Source organism: Sceloporus undulatus, chromosome 2, assembly GCF_019175285.1.
Source record: "Sceloporus undulatus isolate JIND9_A2432 ecotype Alabama chromosome 2, SceUnd_v1.1, whole genome shotgun sequence".
Taxonomy (NCBI): domain Eukaryota; kingdom Metazoa; phylum Chordata; class Lepidosauria; order Squamata; family Phrynosomatidae; genus Sceloporus; species Sceloporus undulatus.
This window is the reverse complement of record NC_056523.1, coordinates 211,436,060-211,459,620: the sequence shown is the minus strand read 5'-3', so window position 1 is coordinate 211,459,620 and position 23,561 is coordinate 211,436,060. Positions and strand designations below refer to the sequence as shown.

The 23,561-nt window shown below is 40.3% G+C and overlaps 1 protein-coding gene across 1 annotated transcript in view; it reads right to left on the bottom strand.

The window, feature by feature from the left end:
- Nucleotides 1-23,561, bottom strand: part of ABCA1 (ATP binding cassette subfamily A member 1) — a 132,343-nt gene that overhangs the window by 81,378 nt on the left and 27,404 nt on the right. Inside the window, exons 2-5 of the mRNA XM_042453684.1 lie at nt 22,611-22,746; nt 15,321-15,414; nt 12,405-12,546; nt 10,365-10,483 (exon numbers count right to left, since the gene is read on the bottom strand). Of these exons, the coding sequence (XP_042309618.1) occupies nt 10,365-10,483; nt 12,405-12,546; nt 15,321-15,414; nt 22,611-22,676 (421 nt within the window). The 5' untranslated portion in view covers nt 22,677-22,746. The remainder of the gene's footprint in view (nt 1-10,364; nt 10,484-12,404; nt 12,547-15,320; nt 15,415-22,610; nt 22,747-23,561) is intronic.

The window sequence follows — 23,561 nt, the reverse complement described above, 5'->3', positions numbered from 1 at the left end:
GCCTCTTCAATTCCTGCCCCACCAAATTTATGCCTGGCTCCAAGCCACAAACTGACTCAGAGACACATGATGATATATAGTCACAGAAAGAAAGAAAAACACTTGAGGCTAAGACCTTGCAGGGACAGCTAGACAGAAAGGCCAAACGCTGCTGCTCTCAATTACTAGACAAAGAAAAATAAAACCCTGAAGTCACTCAGAGCCAGAGGTTAGAACAGTTTTACACTTGGTATAAAAAAGTAACATTTTCAAGCTCTGAGCCTGCCAGAAAGATATACTCAAAGTGATGCACAGAACACCTGGAATCCAAGTTTCAGCATCTGGTGGCTGGGTAAAAAAACTGTTATTCCTTGGAACACCATATTCTGTGTGCAGTTCAGACATGCAATCTCTTCTCCATCACCCTCCACATGAGGTTCTCCTTGATTTTTAATTTCTGCTTATGGTAAACCTCAGCATATTCATGTGTTGGTTTGACCCACACATATTTCTAGACAGAGTAAGTTTGGGTGAGATAACCATAACCAAATCACAGCAACCACGCAGGTCAGTCTACCTGCTCTTGGACTTTCCTCTGAAGGAACATGTACAAAATCTTTTTTTGCATACTAAAGCAGGGATGAAGGACCAATGGCTTTCCAGATGTTTAACACTTCCATTGCTAGAAGCCCCAAGCAGTATGGCTAATGATTTTGGAACCGTAGCCCTGACTGAGCAACTGCCTATCTTGCAGGGCTTTGAGATGTACAAGAAGGTCACTTACTATCCATGGCTCTTGCCCAACAACTATTCTACAACTTTAAGAAATAATCTTTCAGTGTCAAGCTTATAATACTATCCAAAATATATGCTTCTGAGGGTTAACCTGTAATACAAGTAAAAATGCTCCCTCTTTCTTCCCTGTCCCCATACATTAATAATGAAATTCATATGAATGAAGGATGCACATATATGTGTGTGTGCATGCATGCATTTCTGTGTGTGTGTGAGAGAGAGAGAGAGAGGGAGAGGGAGAGAGAGAGAGAGAGAGAGGGAGAGGACTGCTGCCCAAGAATATTTACAGAGCATTTTCTTTCAACTTCTTTTTTCTTTGGCTCAAGAGGTATAGGTCTTTGAATAAAAACACACACAGAGAGAAATACCTCAGTGTCTATAGTTAAAATTTCTATACTTGGGATAGTGATGGGATCTACCGCATCATGGTACCTTTAGAATGTGTTGGACAATAAATTCCATTTTCCCCATCCAGCTTTGCCATTTTGGCCGGAAAAAAAGTGTCCTGGAATTTCCTTACCATTTGGGGAAGTGTAATGTGAAACCATTTACAAGCTGCAAACATATCCAGAGCTAGCCATGTTGGCCATATAAGAAATAGAGTCTGTGGATTTTGGATGATAAAGTAATTTACAAGCTGGTAAGGCTTTCTCACTGCGTTTGAGCAATGGTCATTTTATCCCGAAAAATACTTTTCATTATTGTCTGTATGGTTTTTCTCCCCAGTTTGCCACAGATGGAGCCCTGAAGCTATAGGTCATTGCTACAACAGCTTCTGACTAACTTTCTTGGAAATTGTGTAAATGAGGCTAACATCAAACAATAAGCATGCTTTTGTTCACCACAGCCACACCAACAATATAGAGTCTGTCGTGGGCAGACTTTCTCACTTTCAGTGAATAATGATCTTTTTTTAAAAATGTATACACATTTGTCTGCTTTATTCTTAAGGCGCCTTACTGAAGAATTTATCCAAGGCTTTGTTTTTACAAAAATAAATGCTAGCTTTCATTTTATAGCTTTAGGTTCATCAATCTCACTTTACTCTCTCTGTGAGAAGATGCTGTTGTTATCCTTTCCTCCAGCAGCAAAGTAGTGGTTAAAAGAAGAATGCATGTCGGGAAGTCAAGAGGTCACCGCTTACCTCTGCTTCTATATGCCCTTACAGCAAACCAATGTTTACTAGACTCAACCCTCAAACCACTCCACGCTTCAATATAGATATAACAGCTGCCACATCGCACTGCTGTGAACATTACCAAGAAAATGGTTATGAAGTGCTTTCAACATTTGAAATCAGACATGGTAAGCATTTTTTTAATATGGGAAACAGTGACGCTTCAATTAACATCATTTATTAAAATCTTCTGAAACACACAGCAACACCTGACTTTAGAATAACATAACATTTAATTCAATAAGCCCAGGGCATGCCATGACCTCTGAAGAATGATGCAAATGCAACGACTCCTGTTAGATGCTGCCCTAAATTGAAAACATGCCCTTCTGTTCCTTCCACAGTGCCTGCTAGCTTTCTGGCCTTCTCAACTTGCCTCTTAAAGAAATAACATATCCAGGCGTAGCCATGTTGGCCATGTAGCAAAGAACAATAACCTCCAAATCCACAAAAACAGTGGTACCTTTATTGGGCCAGCCAAAATGCACAAAATACATGTTGCAAGCCAGTGGAGTTTTGAAAGCTGGCAACATGTATTTTGTGCATTTTGGTTGGTCCAATATGGGTATCACTGTTTTGTGGATTTTGGATGTTATTGTATTTTTCTTAAAGAGGTAACAGACAACCATTAATTATTATTATTCTGACCCTTTCCCAACAGCACCAGTGTTTTCCATTTGTGGAAAACTTTCAAAAATACAGTATCTGCTACACGGAGAATAGAGAGTCATGTAGACTTTTGACGTCTAGCATCTTGAGTCCTTTCTCTCTCTACTCTCTCACACAATACTCTCTGTCATAGTCACAGTCACCATTGCCCTGAATCACACAGAATATTCTGACAAAAATACTGTCCGTACACATGTCATTCACATAACATCCCGCCCTACTTCGTTTCAGGCAGACATGAGCCAACTTTATTTGCTCTACACTGAAGTGACAAAGTCAAGAGGTTGGAAATCTCCATATGCATGCTGGGTGGAGGTTTTGTTTTAGAAGGTGCAAATAAATATTGCTTAAAAATTACTCTTAAAGTGTTTTTTGAGTTACTGTAATCTCATGACTCTTCTAATCTAGGGTGTCCTTAGGCAAGGAGCACTCAAGAGCTGGTTTGTCATTGCCTGCCTTTAAATTTGGCGTACAGCACCTGGTTTTCCCTGGTGGTCTCCCATCCCCATACTAAGCAGACCTGAACCTGCATTGCTTCAAAGATCAGAGGGGATCTGGTGTACTTACCTGTGGCAAATGTATGGCCTAAATCAGTGGTTACCAAACTTTTGTCCTCCAGATGTTTGGACTTCAGCTTCCAGAATTCTTGACTTTTGACCAAACTGGCTGGGGCTTCTGGTAGTTGAAGTCCAAAACACTTGGAGGACCAGAGATAGGAAATCACTGATCTAGATGTGAGGCAATGTTAGAATAATTCCATTTAACACCGCTGGAATTTATTTGGTGCACACTTCCCTGATGATGCCATTCCCTTGCCCTTCTGTTCCAAGCTTGGTGTGCTGATGGTTTCTTTTTAAATATATGAGCAATTCAAAAATTCAGATGGCATTCTACTAAACCTCAGCAGGTTTAAGAGAGTTCATTTCAACAAAGGCTCTGCAGTTTTTAATGGCAAATAATATAAGATGTTTCATTATTTATACAAGAATTTATGCCCTGCTTTTCCTCTTCCTTTTGGAGAAGAAAAGCAGGGCATAAATACTTGTATAAATACAAGGCACCCAAAGTGGCTGGTAAAACATAATACAAACATAATATCAAACGTAATATAAAAACAACAACAATTAGGCATCAAAATCCAATCATCAAAGGCAACAAATATAAAACCACAAGGAACTAAAGCTAATAGTAATACATTAAATAAGCAAAAACAGAGCTAAACCCTTGGTTAATACAGATAATCTAATAGTTTAGTGCAAGGAAATCCACATATTGATGTCACAGTTTAGAAAAGTTACATTTTGGACTACAACTGTTGTCTCAGCTAAGTGCTAGCTGGGAACTGTGGAAGCTGTAGTCCAAAAAAGTTACTTTTTCAAACTCTAGGTGCTGCCGCAAAGAAAGCCTTTTGTGTGTCCCTTGCCAACAGCTGTGTCTCAGAGAAGAGCAAGAATTGGTTATAAAGGGCAGACTTTTAACTTCACTTGATCTTAGCCAAAAGGCTGAGAAGTGATTCATAACAAAAAAGTTATGAGAAGATTCCTAACAAGGAGAAAATATATTAATCCCAAGACATTTAGAGCTTTAAAGACAGTAAGGACAAATACCTCAAATGGTACTCAGCAACAGACAGGCAGTAAAGAAACTCATACAGTATTTGGTGGCAGCAAATTGTCCTAATCCAAATTCTAGCAACAGCATTCTGGACTGATTGACATTTTTGTCTATCTTTTTTATTTATATGCCACCTTTCTCCTAAATTGGAGCCAAAGTGGCACTTCCAATTAGTTTTCAAGGGCAGTTCCAGGAAGGATGTGCTACAATAGTCCAATCACCATGTAACTAGTGCAGGGGCCAAATCTAACCATACTAGTCCAGATTAAGCTTTGGGTTTTTTCTTTCTTTTACCAGTTTTATTGGCTTTTGATGTAAAACAGAACACACTTATTTTTCATTGGAAGTCTTTGAGGCTTAACATTTCATACCTCGCTTATTAAACCACCATAAACAGTCTAAAACACCAGCTTAGAAACAATCACATGCATATCTATTTACAAATCATGGGACCTATTCCCTTGTAAGATTATAGTCTACGTTAGGAATAGCAATGAGAAAGGGAGCAGATACGTGCATTCAGTTCCACCACTGTCCTTTAATTCATTCTGGCCAAGGGATCTTACTCCAAACATGTGGAACATAATGCTTGTTGCATGTCTGCTCCTACCCCTGCATATATCTATTTTTGGGCAATGAGAAAGGGCTATCCTCTAGCCCTTTGTACCGTACCCAAAACCTTTTAACAATTGGGCTTAGCAAAATATTCCCCCCCAAAATGCTTGCAGAATGTTACAGTTGCCTGCAGCCTCTCAAATGAGTTTCCTTTCAGCTCTCTGAGGATTACAATTTTTGCATTATAAAGCCTACACTTACTTGAAAATCTGAACAACAATGGGGAATACTAGCACACTTGAACAGGAGGGTTAAGGGACCTGAGGTGAAGTACTCTAACCAAGGGAGATGAGGAATAAAGCACTTGCAAGTAGGGCAGCCAAAGGCATTCTTCAGGTATCTGCCCTATTTGCATATATAAAGGGGACTGCAGTACCACAAAATCAGTACCACAATCAGTACCACAAAAAAGGCATGGGAGTTTTGGGTGCCTTGAAAACTGACAGGCTAGTCTAGGATAAAGCAGACATATCCAGATGGAAAAACAGAAACCATTTGGCAAAGGGGCTTACAATTCAGTATTTGGGGGATGCTCAGCATATACGTGTAAAAAAGGAAGCATCTCTGCATTTAGGCCAGCACACCATTAGCTAGTCTGAACTGTGAGCTTCCTCTGTTGCGCAGTCCATATCTGCATGGTTCGCTTTTTTTAGTCTCCTCAAACTATACAACACTTCTCACTGTGATTCTTCCTGGTTTTGGATTCAGAATTCTGTAGCCTTTACATCCTGGCTCATACCCCACCATTATGCATTCTTCAGCTCTGCCATCTAGTTTGGACCTCTGCTCCTTTGGTACATCAGCATAACCATTAGATCCAAACATTCTTATATGGCAGTCTTTCAATTTCTTCCCAAGTGGAAAGTTCATATCGTGTCACTGTCCTTGCAAGACAGAACAGATCAAACGAAAAACACCACCTCGACACCTCTCCTACTTTGCAAAGACAGTGGCACCGTATGAACCTTCCAGAAATTGGGAAGAAATTGAAAGGCTGCCTGCAGCAGAAGCAAGTAAGTGGAGAAAAGCAGCACAAGAGCAAATAGACTCTCTACACAAAAATCAAACCTGGACACTGATAGAACTGGCAACAGATAAGAATGCTATAAGATACAAACAGGACTTCAGAGTCAAAGTACAGAAGCAGAAGTCCAAAGATACAAAGCCAGATTAGTAGCCAAGGGCTCTTTATAGAAATATGGTAAGAACAATGTCCCTGTAGTGAGGGATGCCACAATAAGGACAAAGTGTGGCAGCATTCAAAAAAATGCACGTTGAACAGTTGTCAAGATGGCCTTCCTACATGGAGAAATCAAATAAGATATTTACAGGTAACAACCTCCTGGATTTGAAATAGCAGGAAAAAAGTCATTTCTTTGCAAACTTCAGAGAAGTATTTATGGTCTAAAACAAGATGCAACAGCTTGGAATGAGAAACTGAAGATGCTAATCAAAGAAAGATTTACACAAGACAAAGCTGATTCCTGCCTCCACACATGACACAAAAATGATAAATGGATTTACATATTGACTTATGTTGATGATTTGATTTTAGTTTATCAAGATGAAACTGACTGTGAAGAAATCATAAACCATCTAAATAAAGAAAATGAATTTTTTTAAAAAAAGCCAGGAGACATCACTTATTATCTGGGAATACAAACAGTAAGAAAGGAAGAGCAAAACTATCTCCTGAGTCAAGAACAAAAGATTCAGGTGATTTTAGAATACCTAGGATTCAAGAAGGCCAACCCAGTTGCCACACCTATGGAAACAGATGAACACAGTGAGTTTTTACCAAATAATAATCAATACAGAAATGCTATAGGAAAAGTGCTGTACCTAGACACCACCAGATATTGCCTTGGCAATTTGAATTCTTTGTAAGAAAAAAAAACTCATCAAGTAAAAAGAATTGTGGAATGCAGTGAAAAGAGTGGGCAGATACTTAAACGGCACACTTATAGTTAAAGCTACAAGTCACCAGCAGTCCAGAGTACAGTAGTACCTTACACACATGCAGAGACCCTACCAATTGCAAAACGACCAGTGGGAACCTGTTCTTTGATGGGAGGTGGAGCAGTTAGATGGACAATCAGGAAACAAATGCTGTAGCACTCTAATCTACTGAAGCAGACTATGCATTAGCTCCTCAAGTATGCAAGAAACTTATGTGGCTGTGCCAGATGCTGGAGGAACTTGGAATGGCTAAACCAAAACCTATAGAGCTTCTAGAGGACAACCTCAGCGGCCTAAAATTGTCATACACTGAGAGGATCAATTTACACACCAAGTACATTGATGTGAAATTGCATCTTTTGAGAGATCTACACAAAAAAGAGCTTACTGAGATAAAGCATTGTCTAGCAAAAGAGATGGCAGTGGACATTCTCACCAAACCACTTCCTAGAGATCAAATTCCAGTTTTTGAGAAAGATTAATCTTGTGTATTTAAACAAGTGTCACTGAGAAGGAGTGCTGGAAGCAAACAGGCATCAAACACATGTATAAAGTGATTAGTAAGAGGGAATTCTGGAGAATATGCCTGCCCTTTTAGTTCACTTCTTTGTTTCTTTCTTTAATCTCTGTTCCCAAGCCTTTTTGCTTCCTTCCTGACTGCAGAAGTCACTTCCTCCTTCTTCCAAAAAGTTAGTTGGTCCTTTGTCTCCCTTTGTCTGGGAAGGGAGCGTCCACAAGGCTCTCACCTCAGGATGGCTTACATCAGTTTTACGGGCTCTTCTACTGAAATCTACATAAACTTCTTTTGTCCTTCTTTTTTCCTATCCTAATATGTATTTCCTGAGATAATAAATGTAGCTTGTCCTGAGTGTTTTCTGCTGTTTTGTATCACCAGCTCATATTACACTAGCTGCACTGCACTCTGCTTGGCAGTGATACCAAATTATCCTACAGAGGGAGGGATATCATCCGCTGTGCTCATACCGCAGAAAAGAAGCGTCCTGTCACAATAAACCATATAGGCCAGAATCATAGCATCATAGAATCATAGAGTTGGAAGAGATGTGAGATGTGCACATAATTGTGGCCTATGCACACCTTTGTCTCTTTTTGCATGAAGCATCAGGTCCGATTGTGTAGCCCTTTGTGGAACATCCAATTGCACACACACACAATACATACACCGGCAGCTGTAAAGCCCCAGTAAGGGGGGAGAGAGTGAGAAGGCAAGTTAAGCAATGTAAATCTGAAGAGAAGAGATAAGGAGGGTGCACAGTCCATCTGTGTGAGCATTTCCATTACCTTCCTCCTCCCAGCTGAGCAAGTTAGTAAACATCTGGAAGGGGAGGTTTTGGATACAGTACAAAGGGCTAGAGGATAGCCCTTTCATTGTCCAAAAACAGAAGTATGCAGGGGTAGGAGCAGACAAGCAACTGTACAGGCTAAGCATTATGTTCCACATGATCTTACTCCAAAGATCTCTTAGCCAGAATGAATTAAAGGTCACCTTACCACTTTTGTTTCTAAAAGACATTACACAAACACAGTATACAGTGGTACCTCGGGATACGAAATACCCAGGTTACGAATTTTTCGGGATACGAATAAATCCCATAGGGATTTATTGTTTCGGGTTACGAAGGTTTTTTCGGGTTACGAAAAAACCCCGGCGCTGTTTTCAATGGAGCCGCGGCAGAGCCGCGGCTTTTTTTCCATTAGCGCCTATGGCAATTCGGGTTACGAAGGTTTTTCGGGTTACGAAATTAGCCGCGGAACGAATTAATTTCGTAACCCGAGGTACCACTGTACAAACAAGGCAAACAAATATTTGGGTTTTTTTTAAATTAAAATGTGCCGTCGTCCTAACTCTTGATGTAAACTTAACGCTGCCTTGGGTGGCAATGGGGGTGATAGAAACACATTCTCAAGACTGTGCTTCAGGGGCTAAAATATGGCTTTAGTTCTCCACATAGTTCTCCCATAGGACTTTGCTTATGGGCAAGTGCAGCCTGTTTAGGCTATTACATGCAAAGCCCATGGCAAATGAAGCCCTGACATGCCAAATTCTCTTTCATTCTCCTGCTACCTAATAGAATGGTATCAAGGACGTAGCTAGGATTTTAGGAAGGGGGGGGGGTCCAGACTAAGTGCCACTATTAATAATAATAATAATAAATTTTATTTATATCCCGCCCTTCCATGGGTATGATCAGGGCGGCGTACAAAATATAAAAGACATTACAATACAAGTTAAAATCCAATAATCAGTTAAAAACATTACTACAAACAGGAACAGGAAAACAATAAAATAGAAAAATCACATGGCAGGGGCAGAAGAAAATAAGAATAAACATCAATCCAAGGTCAAAAGAGGAAAGAGGGGAAAAGGGGCAGGAAAATAAATGAACAAATTAAGGTGGGAAGGCCAGACGGAATAAGTATGTTTTTAACTGTTTTTTAAAAACAGCTAATGAGGCGGCGGAGCGAAGCTCTACAGGGAGCTTATTCCAGAGGGGAGGGGCAGCAGTACTAAAAGCCCTCTGTGAGGTCCGCACATGATTGGACCTAGGGACCTCCAACAGTTTAGTCCCGGAAGTTCTGAGTGTGCGAGGCGGATTATATGGGGAGAGGCGGTCCTCCAAGTACCCTGGGCCCAAGCCATTTAGGGCTTTATAGGTCAAAACCAACACCTTGTATTGAGCTCGGAAGCGAATAGGCAGCCAGTGAAGATCTTTTAGAATAGGTGTTACATGGTCTGACCTGGAACTACCAGCGACCAATCTGGCTGCCATATTCTGCACCAATTGCAGCTTCCGGGTTTGGTACAAGGGTTGCCCCATGTAGAGCGCGTTGCAGAAATCCAGTCGAGAGGTTACCAAAGCATGTACAACAGTTTCTAGGTCCTTTCGGTCCAGGTAGGGACGCAGCTGGCGTATCAGCCGAAGCTGATAACAAGCACTCCTGACCGTCGCATCCACCTGAGAAGTCAGCTGGAGCGACGAGTCAAGGAGCACTCCCAAGCTGCGCACCGAGTCCTTCAGGGGGAGCGTGACCCCGTTCAGGACCGGGCGACAGATCTCACCACCAGAAACCGGGGAGCCTATCACCAGTACTTCCGTTTTCCCTGGATTCACACTGAGTTTGTTCTCCCTCATCCAGCCCATTACCGACGCCAAGCAGGCATCTAGAGGAGAGATGCCATCCTTAGTTACTGCATCAGTCGGAGACATAGAGAAATCAGTCGGAGACATAGAGATTATAATGGGGCTTGGGTGCGGTGGTGCAGCAGCACACACCATTCATTTTTCTAATGGAAGGGGGGGGGGGTCCAGACCCCAAGAACCCCCCCTTGGCTACGTCCCTGATGGTATGCACCAGAAGTAACTGGGAGAGAACAGAGAAGGGAGCAAAATCCATTTCAGAGAATGGGAGTTTTCTGGAAAAGAAATGACACCAAGATGGAAGACAGACAGACACATCCTCAGTCTTGTCACTGGCTATCTCTCATTAAAGCATCATGAAACTATTTTTCAGTTATTGGATGGCTGATACTTACCTGTAACAGATTTCCCAATTTTTTGAATTTTCTCCACAACTTTCTGTGCATCCTTGACGCTGGTGTCTCTTTGGCTGTATAAGAGCAAGCGCTTCGCATCCGAGAACAACCGATAAACACTGAGGTGTTTCAAGAGAGGGTAGGAAAGCAAATCCAAACAAAACAGGGAGGAAAGGCATTAGCATAGGTTGCATCATCCCAAATTTTGTTATTTGTAATGAAAATGGCTACATTCTAGCATCTACATGCTCCCTTGTGCAAGTCCCCTTGAAATTAATTTGGCATTAATCCGTTTTGTGCATTATCTTATGTTGTTATGTTTTACACACTTTAACCTTGTTGGTTTTTAAAGAGTTGTTTGTATTGACCACATTTTTGCTGTATGACATCTCTGTTCTGAACTGTGCTTTTTCTGGTGTATGTTATTGTGATGATATTTTGACATATGAATCTTACATGTTAGAAACTACAGTTGTGGGCCATGGCACAAAGTTCTCATTGCCTTTCAGGCGCCAGATATTAAATGATGACTTAACTTTGATCCAAGTGATGATTAAAAGTGTCAAAATTAAGGCCTCGGGGGCATAGTACACCTGGACATTTGCCTCTCCAGATGCAACAGACATGTACAGACAGAGCCTAGTTGTAGTACCCAACAAAGAAAAGAAAGAAGTGGGCTGCTGCAATGTTGCCTTGGTTCATCCCAGTCAAGAATATTTGAACACCACAGACTGCAATTATAATTTATCTAAATTATTGTTTAGATGGTGCTCTCTACTGGGGGAGGTTCAGTCTGCCCCAGTTTCTCTGATGTCCTTTTGCTGGTAGGCCAGCAAAACCACCATGTTTAAACAGGCCTTCAGCCTTAACTAGCCATGATAGAGGAATATGCAGTAAGGCATGCTGTTTCATCCTCCATGGATCAAAAACAATTTTTGCAAAAAAAAATTAATTTACTGTTTTACTGTTTCTGTTCTTTCCTAATTTCTCTCCTTCACACTTGTCCCAGAATGCAACCCAGTCTGTCTCTGCTCTTTCCTAATTCCACTCCATCACACTTTGCCCTCAAAAGCTCCAAAATGACAACTAGGGTGTGTAGAGAGCATTTACAACCCATTTTGTACTCCACAGGGCCAGGTGAGGCTTTTTTTAAAAAAAGGAACAATTCCCTGATGAAAGGCAAGAGCATAAGTGGTCCCCTCTACTCTCCCATCCTTCCAGCCTTTAGGGTGAGCAGAAACAGTTATACCTGCTGGAATTTCCTAAGTTCTTTGGCACTGTTTTCCTTTGCTTCATCCTTTTGATCCTATGTTACATGCCCCTAGTTTTTACCCTTGACCTATCCATAGATCACAGCAAAAACCATAATTTTGGCCCCCAAACCTGCCCTTGGCATATACATGAGGTCGACTTATAGTTGAGTATATACAGTAATTATGTTTTATATTTTAACATGCTGTACTGAGTATGGTGTACTCAGCCCTGAGATGTGGGAAAAACATAAAAATGTAGTAGTAGTAGAAGTAGTATTAGTAGTAATAGTAGTAGTAATAGTTCCTCAGAGGCCTGCATGAGTTGAGATTGGTCTTGCAGTTGTGTTCTCACTCACCAGGTGTTGGGGATCAGCCATACCTCCATATGCTATGGAACAGTACAGCCATAGAAGCTGTTCTGTGTATTTGACCCATCCCAAGGCTCTTGATGCACTCTGAGGCATGTGTAGGTGGCAACTAAGCAGTTTATATACCTCTTCCACTCTACATAGTTTAGTCTACATTCAACTTTTCTTTATCCATTGCCCTGTAGATTCTACCCTGAAATTCCCCTCTCCTGACCACATTACCACACTTGCAAGAGTTCCTGCCAGCCAAGCTTCTACATTTTTACCCAGAAGAATGTCCCATGTAGACAAGTAAGAATAACCAGTACCCTTAATAATGCAACTCAGTCTGTGTCTGCTCTTTCCTAATTCCTCTCCTTCACACTTATCCCAGAATCATTTTCTGCGGGTGAGAGAAAAACAGATGATCTAGTACTCACATGGACTTGTTAAAATTTCCCACAATGCCTGGTGACTCTCCAGGTGTTGGGTAGCGGAAGCAAGGATTGTTGGCATTGCAGATGATTCCTTGTACCCAGGGCAACGTTCCAGCTGAAGGCATGGCCTTGTTTGGGAAATGACCTAAAATGCAAGGGCAGTTGTTTAGGAGGACATAACATTAGGTAATCAGAACATTTCCTCTTCTTCTGGAAGACTACTGTCCTCATCCACCCCACACTGAAAAAAACATTACAGCTCCATCATATTTAGGCCCAACAAGTTTTGAGGGAAAGAAGAGCATCCAGCATCTGCTGGACTTAATCCCCATCCACACTGCCATCCCTTTTCCTCCTGAGAGTAGAGAAATGTCAAATTAACCATTCACGTAAAGCACCAGGCACACAGATGCGGGCTATATAAATTATCATCATCATCACCACCAACATGAATACCTCACAGAGGAGTGATACAGGAGGTGATTCTTCGTGGCAGTTCACAATGCCTCTTGTGTTGATCTCTTTATTAAGCCAACCAAAAGGTGAAAAATTGATCACTGGCTATATTTTCACTTTGGGCTGATGCAAAATGGGACAACACGATCACTTTTCTCAGCATGTTATTTTACCATCTTGGCCTGCTGAAGAAACCTGTGAGCTTCGAAAGCTAATGTGAATTATTTTGCACCTTTTGGTTGTCCTAATAAAGGTATGACCACAAGATGGATTTGGGTTTCTTTGTTTCTTCACAGACAACACAGCTCCCCATGCAACTTTCTATGGCAGCTGTTTCTAATGTTCATAGAGCATGTGAAAAGCCAGCATTCGGGGATACAAAACTGGACAGAGCTCCTGTGTTTTGATTAGTTGTGTAGATTCAAGGATACAGCAGGTATAGCTTCATAAGACAATGTGAGCTACACCTGGTGACATACTTTTCTCTACACTACAACTGAAGGTGCAGCAGGAGTTCTGTCCAGTTTTGGGTCTAGTCACCCTAGGATTTGTAGATAATTATAAGGAAATATAACAGGGGAGAATAGTTTCAAAAACCTGCAAGGACTGTTTGAACAGAGATTAAAGTGGACAAATAAAATACACTTGGATATCTCAGGAAGTAAACCTGCAAAACCTGTTTGAACTTCATAAATCTTATTTAGTTCTCCCAAATAATAATCAAAATAATAAAATCCTATTCAATGAACATGAACTAAGAATGCTACAACAAGACATCATCATCAGCTTACAGATGATGGCAACAGTCAAACTCCAGTATAGCACACACCATCCCAATATATCACTTAACTCTGAGCTGCATTTTGCTTTATTTCTTTTAATGAAAAGGAAGTTAGCACTATAATCCTATATACACATACTCATTGAACTCACTTTTGAGTATATATGCACAGGACTATGTTGTAAGCTGCTAAGGGATGAAATGGCAGGTAACATTATGTGGGACAATTAAAATTTTAAAATATCCATTGGATTAAAAATTGCATCCCTCTTACATGGCTGCTATTGGCCATATTATGAAGCAAGCGACCCAGAACTCTCTTTTTTTTAACTTCACTGACACATCAGATAACGCAGCTCTGTCCTTGACAGCCAGAAGTGGAGTTATTAAAAAGGTCACAGTGATCTTCATTCAAGGTTTCTCTCTTCAACCCCACTCTAATCAGTGTGTTTACAATCTGGTAAAAATTTATTATAAAAATGAAATGGACTAGATACATAAAATGATATTGATCCCCCCCCTTACACACACATTTCCCCTAAGATTGCACAAAATGCTTCAGGTACATCATGGGGGTAATTCTTCCGACAGAAGCAATGGATTTGTTTTATACTATCCACATTTGGTTTGGCACGACCAGAACAAATCTATGTGAACCTTGAGCTTGTACGTTCCTCCTGCAACACAGTTATGAGGAGGAGCTTGGTCTTTTTCACTTCCATTTTCCAAGAAATACAGTGTAGCCTTCTATCCAAACTTTAAACTAGCATTAATCTTAACTATGGTTTGCTTAATACCAACACTATCACAACTCATGTTCTGCTAAGTTCTGCTACCTTAAACAAAGCATAGGTGGTATTTATCACAATTTGTCAATCCAGATAATACAGTACAACAAGGTGTTGTTAATGGAAAACAGAAGTGAACTTCTAATACCTCCTCACACTTACATTGGCAGAGGAAATGGGAAACATGCAGAGCCTTGTTCCTATCACACTAAACAATGGTTTTACACAGAGGTGGGCAAAGGAAGGAGGTTATATTGACTGTCAGCTGTACCCTGGAGGGCACACATCCCACCTTTCAAATTTATTTATGTTGTAATAAAATAAATAAATAAATAAATAAAATTGTTTATTTATTAACCGCTTTTCCCAGGATCAAAGCAGTGTACTTTGTTGGGGAATGCCCAAAATCCCCTAAGGAATGTGGAAAACAGTTTAACTTTTTTTGGGGGATCCCCCTTGGCCTGATTTAGGTACAGGAAAAGCCTTTTTTTTAAAAAAACCCCAGAAAGTAAACCAGATGTTGACATTTGGTGTACTTCCTGGTTGCAAATGCCCTTATTGGGCTTAAAATGGGAAAGGAAATTGCACATGTATCAAAGCTAATTTCTTAAAAGTCTGAAAATATGGAGAGGAATTTTGTGAGCCTCCAAAAAGTAGATCTGGGGGCTGTTTACTCACCCCTGGTTTTGCAGGAGATGCAAAAAGGTAGGAGAACATATTGTATCATATCATATTATATTATATTGATACTGCCTTTCTTTCAGAAAGGGACCCAAGGCGGCTCACAAAATAACCAAGGCAGCTCACAAGATAAGCAAATAGAAAAAGGCAGGTCACATGAGTAGTTATAACCTCACATCTTATAGGGCAGAAATGCCAGGCACTCATACTTACATTCATGTTGTTCGTAGGGCGGATAGGAGAGGCGCACAGAGATCAATATGAAGAAGAGAAACAAAGGCCAAGCAATTTCAATCAGCAGCTGGAACTGAAAGAGAGTAGGGGAAGGAGGAGATAAATGGTATTAAACATCCATAGGTGTTGTCAGCAAGAAACTGAGGACAACGAGGTGAACCTTCCAGAAATATTATCAAATCTGTGTTTGTGAGAACAGAAGGCTATCACTGCTAGATATGCCTAGCAGGCAATCTAATCCCATATATCTGTTTCTGCTAACACAGTACATCTCAAATGAATACCTTACAGAACAGTACATCCCAGTGTTAGATCAAAACATGCACATAACAGGCACTGAAGTGTAGCTTTCCTCTTCTAAAATTTCTAATTCGTAATTCAAACGTGCTTGACTCACATCTCCTGGACTGTAAAAAGGCCAGAAGAATGTACATGTCTGAAATATGCACAGAAGTCCAATATACATAAATATTGCTTAAACACACTTTAGCCAATAAGCATAATGTATTCAAGCAACATGTACAATTTGAGATATATGCATGTTTCGGGGGGTGGGGACCCCTTCCACCAAAAGTCAGATTTGGTCCCATTGAAAAGACCAAGAATTAAACCATGCATAGAGGTGAGAACAAGTGGAAATCACTGGATGCGGACTTTATAGAAGCATGCAACCCTAACTCATACAGTATATATCAAACCAATGTTCAGTGTATCAGATAACAATTCTAGAGGCACTTGGTGGAAATCATTTAATGCGCATGCTGGTTGAGGAAGATGGGAGTTAACATATGTGGGAAGTACCAAGTTTGAGAGCCAGTGTGGCATAGTGGTTTGAGTGCTGGACTATGACCAGGGTTTGAATCCCTGCTTGGTCATGAAAACCCACTGGTTGACCTTGGGCAAATGACGCTGTCTCAGCCATAGAGGGAGGCAAAGGCAACCCCATTCTGGACAAAGCTTGCCAAGAAAAACTCACGAAAGAGTCAATTTAGGGTCACCATAAGCTGGAAACAACTTGAAAGCACACAACAACAACAACGTTAGGAAAAGTGAAGTTACTTTCTAATGGAAATACTCTACCTTGAGAAAAAATAATCCTACAAACTCCTAAAACCTGAGGGCTAGATCAGCTCCTGAAATAACAGCTTTCACTCAAATAAATCATTACATGTGGTCATCCACACAGTTATTGCCAAAGATATTATGTTTCCGTAGAGGAGCTACTGTTCAATGCTTGTGTACTGTATCAACATGGGTGTTTAAAATTAGTTAATTGACATTTAAAATAGGGTCAAGAAATACAGGAGGGCGGGGGAATGCTACTGTACCACAGCTATATCTGAACTAAAAATAAATCCTATGTCTTCCCAGAAAACACTATACTGGTTTGAAGAGCAGCGTTCATGGTATGGACTGAAGGCAAACGAAGCAGAAATCTCACTGAAGCTACACAAGATTGGCTCTGGTCATTGCTTAGATAGAAGACTCTGGGATATTTATATGTACACCTCCTTGTATATGCAGGGAAAAGGGGAGCGGGAATAGGTATTCAAGAAAGTACATACATAAAATCATTTAAGTTGATAAAAAAGTTGTAACTTCAGAAATCACTGACGATTGCACAACACAATTTCTGTTCTGTTGCTTTTAATATTTTATTCTTAAATTTTCCAGTTCTATTCCCACATTCCATACTCCAGTTTAAATGAATGAAACCACAATCCAATATCATTTCTTAGTCTGAAGCACACAGGGCTTGCACAATCTTTAGCAGAAATCCCAAAAGTAACAAATCAGCATGGTTGGGAAAAATTCAGTGTAATATGCTAGTCAGATTGGGGCTTGGAACATTCAGGTTCTACTTCCCACTAAAGGCCCTTTCACACTATACAAGCATAATACTATGATTCTGCTTTTTACTACGATGGCCACATTCTATGGAATCCTGGGGTTTGTAGTTGGAGAGGGTCACCAGAAGAGCTCTCTTGCTGAGAATCCCATATACTCCTCCCTAATTTTCATTTCCCAGTGGAACTATGGCAAATAAAGTGAATTCATAGCACTATAACTGTGTGATGTGAAAAGACCCTGAGCTATGAAGCTGTCCAGTTAACCATGGGCCAGTCATTCTGTCTCCTAGCCTGTCCTAACTCATAGGATTGTTGTTGTGAGGATAAAGTGGGTGTGCGAAGAGAGCCATTGGACAAAAGGTGAGATGTAAGTGTAAATAATGAATTGAGATAATTATAATTTTTCAAAACCCCAATTGTGGGATCTCCACAACACTTAGGGAGTATTGAACATGCTCAGTGGCCATGCGCAGGAATTCCATGTACAGGATTCCAACCATGTGATTCCTTTCCCTCTTTTCCCCAGCCCAGTTTTCTGTCTCCTTGGCACTTGAAAGAGGGCTGGGCTGGGAAACAGAGGGAAAGGAATCAAGTGGTTGGAATCCTGAACAGGGAACTATGCACATTCCAAAACTTTGTTGGAATCTCACTTGATATTTTCCAACAAGCCAAACAACTTTCAAATTGGTGAAGCTCATTTGGAGGTTTTCGTTATAAAAACGTACTTGATACTTTACAGTTTGTTGTGGGTTTGTTTGAAAGGTCTTTCCCCCCCTGTTAAGAACTCATCCAGTCAACAGCTGGGCCAGCATTGCCTCTCCCCTGCCAGTTTTCCAAATTGCAGCAGCTGAAATAAGCATTGCGAAAGCTGGGTACAAAGCTCAGCTTGACGTGTGCAGCGCAAGAGTTACATTTGTGCTCCTGGAAGGGATCCAGGACAAAGTATATCCTTGCTGAACTCTGTGGGAGGAAAGCAACCTCAGGGGCTCTAACTGAGCAAATACACACGCATGTACATTTGTCTCCTTATCCAGCATCTCTTCCTGCCCATTTATCCATCTGAAAACTGTCTGCTATCTATGATGCTGGTTAAATAACCTACAAGGTTGGCCAGTGACTGAAATCCACCAGTGACCTAAAAAGAAATGAGAGTGGGAAGTGTTGGCAAAGCCATTGCTGACCCTGTTGTCCTTAGATTTCAGGGACACACTGATGTCTACAGCAGAGCTTGAAATTTTACTTTTTTTGCACTCAAATTCCCAGAATCTCTCCCAGATGGAAAGGTAACACTTCCAGTCTGTGGTCAACACACATATAATGTCAGCATGATTTTGTTTGAGCGCTATGTATGTACAAAATAAGTACTAGTATTCTATAGATAACCTGGCCTACTCCTAATCAGTGTAATGATGATACCAAATGCTTCATTTCAGGAGCACCTACAGTGTTAGAGGAATCATGTTGTGTCAAATCAAGTGATGGACAGGAGCCAGCCAGTCAAGGGAGAAGCAACTTAGATCACTGCACTTGAGAGGTTAATGGCAATTTGACTAATAACAGAGCATTAGTCATTTCTGCTGTCTCTTCTGCGAGTGAACTGAATTTGTGCAAGATTCAAAATTTCAGGCGGAAACAGATATTTTTCCAGCCTGGGCAGTGGCAGGAGGGGGAACAAATCAGAAAAAAGTGTCCCCAGAGGCTTCATATTTTGTTTTGCACAAGTTCACTCTTTCAGCACCATTTCCTCATCTAGCAAACTTTTTTCACACAGTCCAACAGATGTAAAGGTGGTGACATTTTAGAGGGTAAACAAAACTATACTGCAATGTGTGTGTATGTGAGCTGTGCATACACTATGTTCACCCTTAATGACATCATCACCAAGCCAAATCTCACTGACTAATTAATTACTGTATATATACTCACGTATAAGTCTAGTAATTCTAATTTAAAAAATTGTCCTCATAAACCTGAGTTGACTTACCCACAGGTCAATGTAAGTACTGTACTTACTCATATATAAAAAAAGAACCATCCCCTGGTAAAAGGCAAGAGTGTAATCTATCCTGAATGCACTGACTCCCCTCTGCTCTTTCATCCATCCAGCTTTTAGGGTGAGCACAAATAGTTATGCTTTCTGATGGAATTTTGTAAGTTCTTTGGCATCATTTTCCTTTGCTACATCCTTTAGATCCTCTGTTACTTGCCCCTACATTTTACCCTTGACTTATCTATGGGTCATATGAAATTCCATAATTTTGGCCCCAAAATTTTCCCTTGATTTATATGTAAGGTCAACTTATAGTCGAGTATATACAGTATGCATATGGAATCTCTAGCCTTTGGGACAAATGTGAGCCTCAAGAGCTTATTTAGCCCTATCTCCTGTTTTTCACTTGTTGAAAGAAGGAGATTCTCTTCCAATAAAGTGTGTAAGGAGAAGAAAAACCTAGTGAAATTTCAAGTGCTGTGATCTTAATCCACATGCAAGTCCCCAGATCCTCCTGGCACGAACAATAAGGCTACTTTAACTATTCTCCCATTAAGCCCATATCCTGAGCATGTCCACAGTACAGTCGGCCCTCCTTATCCACAGATTTTTTATCCACACATTCAAGCATCCATGGCTTGAAAATATTCAGAAAAAGCATAAATTCCAAAAAGCAAACCTTGATTTTCCATTTTATATAAGAGACTGAACGGGACTTGAGCATCCATGGATGGGGGGGGGGGGGTCCTATGTTATGTATTGGTAATTTTTTTGTATAATTATTCAAACTGTTATTGTGCTTCATTATTCTGTAATGGTGAGGATTATGATTGGGAGGAGGTGGGGGTAAGGGATTATTTTGGAATGTGATTTCATTGTAATTTGCATTTTATTGTCGTTTTCTGTTTTGCAATCTGCCTTGATTCCTTTGGTAAAAGGTGGAATATAAATAAATTATTATTATTATTCTGGAACCAAAGCCCAGCAGATACCAAGGTATAGTTAAAACCTACCGTACCTACCTCTCAGTGGCAGGGACTCTGTCCAGATTAGTCCCTAAAAACCTATTGGCATTAATGAAAATCTCTCCCTAGAGTGAATGAGGTGATTTTTTGGTGCTGCAAATGACAGGGGGCTGAGGAAGTATATATGTACATATTAGAGAAGGCATGGATGAATATCCATGAGTCCAGAGTACTTGTGAATGAATGTGGACAGATACAGTTGTGGGTGAATGCATACACAAGAAGGTGTGAGGTGGCTGTGCCTGGTTTGGATCCAGACATGGCAACAGTTGGCATGTACCACCAGTTGGCATATAACACTTCTCACATAATAAAAGTTTCCCATCAATGATTTAATTCTCTCCAGAAGACCATTTCAAAACTGGGGTTGGTGTAAGGACTAAGATAGCAATCTGAGTTACAAATGAGGTTTTAAAAAGATACCACAAAGGAAAGTGCTGAAGGGGCTGGGGATGGAATTCAGCCTTGAGAAGGAGCCCTGAAATTATGAGTAGTGTATGGTGGGGCACAATTTCCCTACTGAAAAATTAACAGAAGAAGGACTCCATTTTGCATGGGGCGCAAGCACAGAATATTTGCAAAATGTGTCTTTTTGTGTGCTTGCTTCTGCCCTTCTCTCACCAGATTATGTTTCTGCCAAGAACATTGCATACACTGTGCAAGAAGTTATTCTTGCAAACACTGTGAATAGCCTGTGCAAGAAGTAATTTGCATACTATGCAAATTATAAAATAGGGTTGCCATAATCCAGTCCCTCAAATCCCAGCATCTCATTTGCATACTATGCAAATTATAATTAGGCATATTATTAATTTGCCTTCTGACTATGCAACTTCAGCACATTAATCATTGCTAGTGCAAAGACAGGGAGGCTTACAAGCAGCCCCAGAGATTAAAAGGACTCACTTTACTCTCTTGAGGCTGTTTGGAAGCAAAGTTCCATGGTGCTGCCTAGCCCTAGGTCAGTGGTTCCCAACCTGTGGGTTGGGACCCCTTTGGGGGTTGAATGACCCTTTCACGGGGGTCGCCTGAGACCATTAGAAAACACCTTTTTAATTACAGTTATGAAGTAGCAACAAAAATAATTTAATGGGTTTGGGTCACCACAACATGAGGAACTGTATTAAAGGGATGTGGCATTAGGAAGGTTGGGAACCACTGCCCTGGGTTTTGTGAGAGACATTTAGCCTTCTCTGTCAGAGAGCTCTGGTGTCACAACAAACTACAAGTCACAGAATTCCACAGCATTAAGCTATGGCAGTTAAAGTGGTGCCAACCTGGATTATTTCTGCAGTGTGGATGCAGCTTGAGGCATTTCTGTGCAATATGTGTATGTAACAACATATACAGAGAGGAAGCCATTCTCAAAAGCAATGCCTACAGATGATACTATTTTACTGCTATCTATCATTTATTTCTTTATTTCATTTATTTCCCCCAGAGTTGAGATAGAAGGAAGGTTATAAGATAATCATTTAAAAAAACCACAATAAATTAATATTTTATAAGAAATATTAAAACACTGCACTAAAAAGTTAAAAACAGAGTAGTAATTAAATAAACAGTGATATATTTAAAAGTTCAGCACATGCCTTTCAAAGCATCAGATTGTGTCAAATAGGCTATTTTAGGTTTTATTTTAAAAACAGGCCAATATACATTGTACATTTAAGTCTGATTTTGGAAGCAAAGCAGGATCATCTCTGGTTAGTACTAGATGGAAGACCACAAATGAATACTAGGTGCTGTAAACTACATTTCAGAGGAAAGAACTGGCAAAACCACCTCTGAGTATTCTTTGCCTAAAAAAACCCTATGAAATTCACGGGGTCGCCATAAATTGACAGATGACTTGAAGGCACACGAACATTTAGCATATTGTAGAGGGGTTCTCTGAGATAGGGTGGGCTAGAAATAAATCTTTTATTATTATTATTATTATATTATTCCTTCCCTCTCCAGGTTTGCAATACCTTCCTCATACTGAATGTTTTTGCTACAGCTCTGAAAAGCTTTGGACAGTTATTTCGGATGACAATGCTCAGAATCCCTAAGATAACATGGCTAGTAGGTTTTGGGAACTGTAGTCCAAAATAAATGTTTAAAATACAAAGTGGAGATAGATAGTTTATGGGCCTCCAGATGTTGTTGGATTGTCAAGTGGGCAAGATTAAGGCCACATCTACACAGCAGAATTAATGCAATGTGACACTGCTTTAACTGCCATGAATCAATACTATGGAATCCTGGAATTTGGAGTTTGGGGAGATATTTTGTCTTCTCAGTCAGAGAGCTCTGGTGCCACAACAATATAAATCTCAGACTTCCAAATCAAATTATCAAGAAAAGAGATTCCACCTAAACATTGGGAAGAACTTTTTGATGTAAGAGCTTGTCATCTTACCGTTTGCCGTCTCCTAAAAGTGAAGTTCTTCCATAGCAACAAGCCCAGTTGTGTCCAGAAGGCCATCTTCCTTCTGTATACACCAACACCCTGGATGGCAACAGCACACAGCAGAGCTACTGTGGCTGGTCATCAACTAGAAATAAGAAAAGGGGGAGATGAACAGTCTTAGCAAATTTCTAGAGAGAACTCCAAAAAACACACACACACACATTTATGCTTCTCTTAAGCACATTCCTCATCTGCCATTAAGAAGGAGGAAACTTTTCTCAGTGGGTTGAACCCAAAAGAGTTAATCATATTTAGGACAGACCCACTGAAATAGTAGAACTTATTTACTCATTATTAACACAATTCCTGCTGGTTTCAATGGGTCTGTTTGAACTAAATCTGGATCCAATATCTTGAGATCCTTATTAAAAGAGAGGGTAACTTAAAACATTGACAAAACGACTAGATAGTACAGTCTTTTAAGAAATTAAAAGCATATTTTTCTTGTGTCAGAGGAAAGTTAAACAGATAATGAGGATGACCATTTACTTCATTAAAGTCTCACAGCGCCAGATGTATCAATTATATGGGTACTTTAGCTAAACTGTTACCACAAACTGCAACAGAGCATTAAATGACAACTAGGAAGAGTGAGCTGTTTCAGAACAGAAAAAGGGTACAGTGCCATATTAAGCTCTTTCAACTGCTGGAAGACTCAAGACAGATTTGTTTCTGGAGGAGTGCCAAATGCCACATTTGAAACAGAGCTTGGAAAAATGATTTTTGGGAATCACAACACCCTGAATCCTCTAATCACATGGCTAGTGGTGCTGCTACATCAAGAATTCTGGGATTTGTAGCCCCAAACCTAACTTTTCCAATCTTTGATTAGCATTTGAGTCACAGTTGTTGCCACTTGTCAACAAACTGATGCCTCAGCAGTATGCAGCAAACACCAAC